The sequence below is a fragment of the Neolamprologus multifasciatus genome, chromosome 16 (assembly GCF_963576455.1).
Source record: "Neolamprologus multifasciatus chromosome 16, fNeoMul1.2, whole genome shotgun sequence".
Classification (NCBI taxonomy): Eukaryota; Metazoa; Chordata; class Actinopteri; order Cichliformes; family Cichlidae; genus Neolamprologus; species Neolamprologus multifasciatus.
Genome location: NC_140454.1, coordinates 31,574,956 through 31,579,496, shown reverse-complemented (window position 1 = coordinate 31,579,496; position 4,541 = coordinate 31,574,956). Strand labels below are relative to the sequence as shown.

General features: G+C 39.7%; 1 protein-coding gene across 1 annotated transcript; it reads left to right on the top strand.

Moving 5' to 3' along the window:
- Positions 1 to 447: 447 nt before the first annotated feature.
- On the top strand, positions 448 to 4,225 carry cxcr2 (chemokine (C-X-C motif) receptor 2). Its single transcript, XM_085135230.1, has 2 exons — positions 448 to 713; positions 1,000 to 4,225. The coding sequence occupies exons 1-2, from the start codon at positions 639 to 641 to the stop codon at positions 2,059 to 2,061; spliced, it is 1,137 nt and encodes a 378-aa protein (XP_084991356.1). The 5' UTR covers positions 448 to 638; the 3' UTR covers positions 2,062 to 4,225.
- The last annotated feature ends 316 nt before the right edge of the window (positions 4,226 to 4,541 follow it).

Here is a 4,541-nt window from a genome sequence, read left to right as displayed (position 1 = left end):
TGCCCTTGTTTGAAACTTCTAACAAGGAATTCCAAACAAGGCATTTTCTCTGATAAAAACACGTTACACAATAAAACAGAGGCAATGATAAGTTTCCATTTTGTGGGAAAAACCCCCAAATGAACAATTTTGAACTTTGATGGTTAAATGCAACATGGAGTGAAAGGTAGCACTAAAATGGAAACTGAGCTCCTTATCTGATGGAGCTCTGGTGACTGTAGTAATGTAGACAATGTATTTTGCACGTGCAAATTAAAAAAAATAATAAAAAAAAAATAATAAGAAGAAACAAACCCAGTTTAAAGTTTAAATTATCTACATTTTCTGCCAAAGGATCAAATTAGACAAAGTGACTTTTACATAAAGTGCCTCACTGGTATAATGTTTCCTGTCTGACATTTACCTGAGAGATCTGTCAAAATGGTTTAGAAGACAACCTGTTGTCATCTTATTCATGTAGATCGCCACACGCAGATAGTGTGTGTGGGTTTGCCCACTTCCCTTGAGCTGAACAATTTGCTAATAAAGCACCAGCAACACAGCTCTGCACAACCATTTCACAAGGACTTTAACCACATCTCTGAGCAAAAACAACACTCCTGACAAGGTGTTCAACTTGTGCACATCACAAAGAAACGATGGAACAACAACTTTTCATGCTTTTTGTTTTGAAGTGTTTTGTTCTCACCAATCAAGCTGTGAAAGGACCAGAGGTAATCAGTGGATATCTTTGACATTCGTGCACTTGTTGTGAATGTGAGCAAAAGAAAAGGGGACTATGGATGTGTGCTAGACTAAGAAATGGTTTTCTTGCAAATTTTATTTCTAAATATTCTGACACAATGATGACTGCAACTTGCTGCTTTATTGTTAACTTGTCTCCATCTTAGTATTACCGACTAAAATAGTTGGGGGTAATATTGCACCATCTACTTTGCGCTGTACTATTTCTACCTGTATCGTAGTATTAACACATTGTTATGTTTTGCCCCCCTGCAGGTCTTCACCAATATTGAGAATCTCATTTTTAATTACAGTTATGGCGAGGATGAAGAAAATATTTCAGAATCTTCTCCTTGCCATAAAACAGTGCCTGGATTTAACAACATGGGGATGACCGTCGTCTACATTATCGTGTTTGTTTTCGCCATCGTAGGTAACAGTGTTGTTGTCTTTGTCGTTTTCAATATGAAGAAAAGTAAAACCAGCACTGACATCTACCTGATGCACCTGGCGATTGCAGACCTGCTCTTCTGTCTTACCCTGCCGTTCTGGGCTGTGAAATGTAACGCTGGCTGGATCTTTGGAAACTTCCTGTGCAAACTCCTCTCAGGCTTTCAGGAGGCATCTGCATACAGCGGCGTATTCCTGCTGGCATGCATCAGTGTGGACAGATACTTTGCCATTGTCAGAGCTACGCGGGTCCTGTCCTCCCATCACCTGTTGGTCAAAGTTATTTGCAGTATTGTGTGGCTGGTGGCTGTAATGTTGTCCTTACCTGTGGTGATTAAGAGGGAGAGCATAGATACTGAATTTGGAGTGTCTATTTGCTTTGAAAACGTTACTGGTGAAAGCAGCGATCGCTGGCGAGTGACTCTACGCGTTCTGCGGCATACACTGGGCTTCTTCCTGCCTCTGGTGGTCATGGCTGTCTGCTATGGCTGGACTGTGGTGACTTTGTTTCACACACGCAACCAACAAAAGCACAAAGCTATGCGTGTCATCTTGGCCATTGTGCTGGCATTCATTCTGTGCTGGCTGCCTTATAATGTCACTGTACTGATTGACACACTCATACAGGGAGGATCTCTGGAACTGACTACATGTGAAACTCATTACACAGTGATTGCCATGCTGAGTGTCACCGAAATTCTGGCCTTCATGCACTGTGCAGTGAATCCGGTGCTGTACGCCTTTGTTGGGCAGAAGTTCCGTAACCAGCTGCTCTCAGCTCTTTACAGACACGGCCTCATCAGCAAGAGGCTCCAGATGGCTTACAGGAAGGGCTCTGCTGGCAGTGCAGGCAGCTTAAGATCCAGAAACACCTCAGTCACAATGTAAAAAAGCCCTGATGGATGATTATTTACAGGCTCAGGTGGTGGTCATTTTTTAAAATGCATCTTCAACTGGTCAAATGTCCTCAAAGTGCAATGTACTAAAGATCCAGAAAGTACGTTGATGCATACACCATCACCCCTAAATAGCAAATTCAGAGAAAGTAATAACTAGGCGTTTATTTTTTTACTCCATAACTGCTTTTGCAAGTCGTGTGAATTTCCAGGAACAGATATCGGGGGAGCGAATTGTCTTTTTCTTTCTTTTGCTGAGATTGAAAAGGTAGCAGAAAGCAGCATCGCTTGGCTTAAGATAAGATAGCAAACAGGAGAAAACATCTGTGTAGAAGAAATCTGGTGGTGAAAATAGTAATATGCAGGTGTTTCCGGATGTTAGCATTTCACACAGCCAGTTCAGCTGTTTCCTTTGGTTAACAGGAGGATTTTGTTTTCTAAATAACTGGTCGGTATTTCTCAGTTTAACTCATTCCAATCTATTACTAGAATTTCCAAACAATACCCAAAATGAACTTGGTTCATTAGTAACAATGTTGCTACCAGATTTGAAATAAAATAGTCAGTTCAGTGCCTCACCTGGATGTCTCGTGGTGTAATGTATGGTGTAACTTTTGAAGTATTATTTCAGCACGAATATTGATTACTGAATCTAAGCAGCGCAACATTCAGAGAAAAAGAACGCAGGTGTTCAAGTTAAAAAGAGAATCAGATAACATGGTTAGCACTGTCATATAGCAAGAGAGTTCTGAGAAAGAAAGTCGGGGCCTTCCTGTGTGGAGCTTGCCTTGTCTGCCAGGGTTTCCTCTGGACACACTGGCTTTCTCCCACAGATATTCATGTTAACTTGTGCTGTAAATCACTTTAAGTGTTTAACAAAACTGTATAAAAGTGGTATAGAAATGTTAGTTTGACAGGTTTTGTGCTTTGAGCATTCACAAAAATATTGTTGCTGCACATGTTCTAATGACGCTTTAGTGTGTTTGTTCGTTAAGAATAAAAAAACATTTAAAAATCCAGTGTTGATGTGATATTATGCACATTATTCTGAGGCTGTCCAGTAAATATTTTTACCTTATTCTACGCAGTAGTGGAGAAAAAAAGTCTCAGTCTGATATTATCTTTCACACAGGAAGAAGCAGTGGTGAAATCTGTCGTCTGTTTCAAAAACAAGCTGTGTTTGTTTCTTTGATGAAAAGGTTTCATTTAAGTAACAGAAACTCTGTAGAAACTGATAGTTTGTGTTGTAATCAGTGCTAAGATACTGTTTTGTCCAAGACGCTGTTTCTTGCACGATCAAACCAATGTGTATTTGTTTGACTCTGTTTTTTTACCTGAAGGTGTGAAGTGATGTGCGAATGAGTCTGCAAAGTGTTGCTTCAAAATTAAAACTGCATGATATATGTGCACCGCACTGTGCTTCAAAATTAAATGTCTCCATTATGCAAGCTTATTCTTGTGTTACTGCTAAATATGTGTTTAGGAAAATGTGGTATATCCAGATTTGTTTCTATTCAAGCATATTTGTCAAATTCCGTCTGCAGCTAAACTCGAATAAACGTCGTCTCACACTTTGTGGTAGTCTGGCCATTTCCCTGTTTCCGGTTCTGTGTCTTGATGAATGAACAAGCTGTCTAACAATCATCTTTTGCACAACCTAATAAAGTGACTAAATCGACGTTTGACATTTGAGTATATTACAAAGGAAAGTTCAGCACTGTGGCAGAAAATCTTTTTGAAAACTCCTAAAGATAGAGATCTTCCTCGAAGAGGCAGATTTCAAAATGAAACTTTATTGCAGATCTCAGATATAACGCCCCCACTACAGTCTCCACTCTATCGGAGTTTTTTAACAGAATCAATCACATGTAAAAACACATGTGATGGTTTCAAAGCACCTTTTCCAAAAACATGTGGAGCGGGCCCACCAGCTGTAAGGCTTTTCTTCTAGGAGATGGAGCTGTATTTTGAGATAATCAACAGCATACAGCACTGCCAACTTTAACCCCTGAACAGCCTAATAATTAACTAAAAGTAGCTAAAATGCATGTGAGGGCAGCAGTGCATCAAATATTCTGCTGGAATTAAATTACTGGGAATATTTTGACAGAAGACTTGCACATGAAGGTTAAGAAAAAAAAAAAAACAGAAAGAAATGAACAAAGCTTAGGTTCAAGAGTTCAACCAGCTCTTACAGGTGCTTCCTCACTTTCAGAGCTCTTAGCCCCTGGACTTACACAGAAAAAACATTTCCTGATAACAAATGTGTGGATCGTCATGACACTAGAGGTTAACGCAGATAAGCAGGAACTGAAAGTGGCTGCAGTAAAAGGCAGAATGGGAGGAAGTTGCATATTTTAATCTCAAGACAATTAATACAGCATTTGGTGACGTGCATGTTCTAGACTTCAGGCACTCATTGTTAGCAAAGGGTTTTAATCCAAGGATTAAAAAAATACAGTTGTTTGAGCC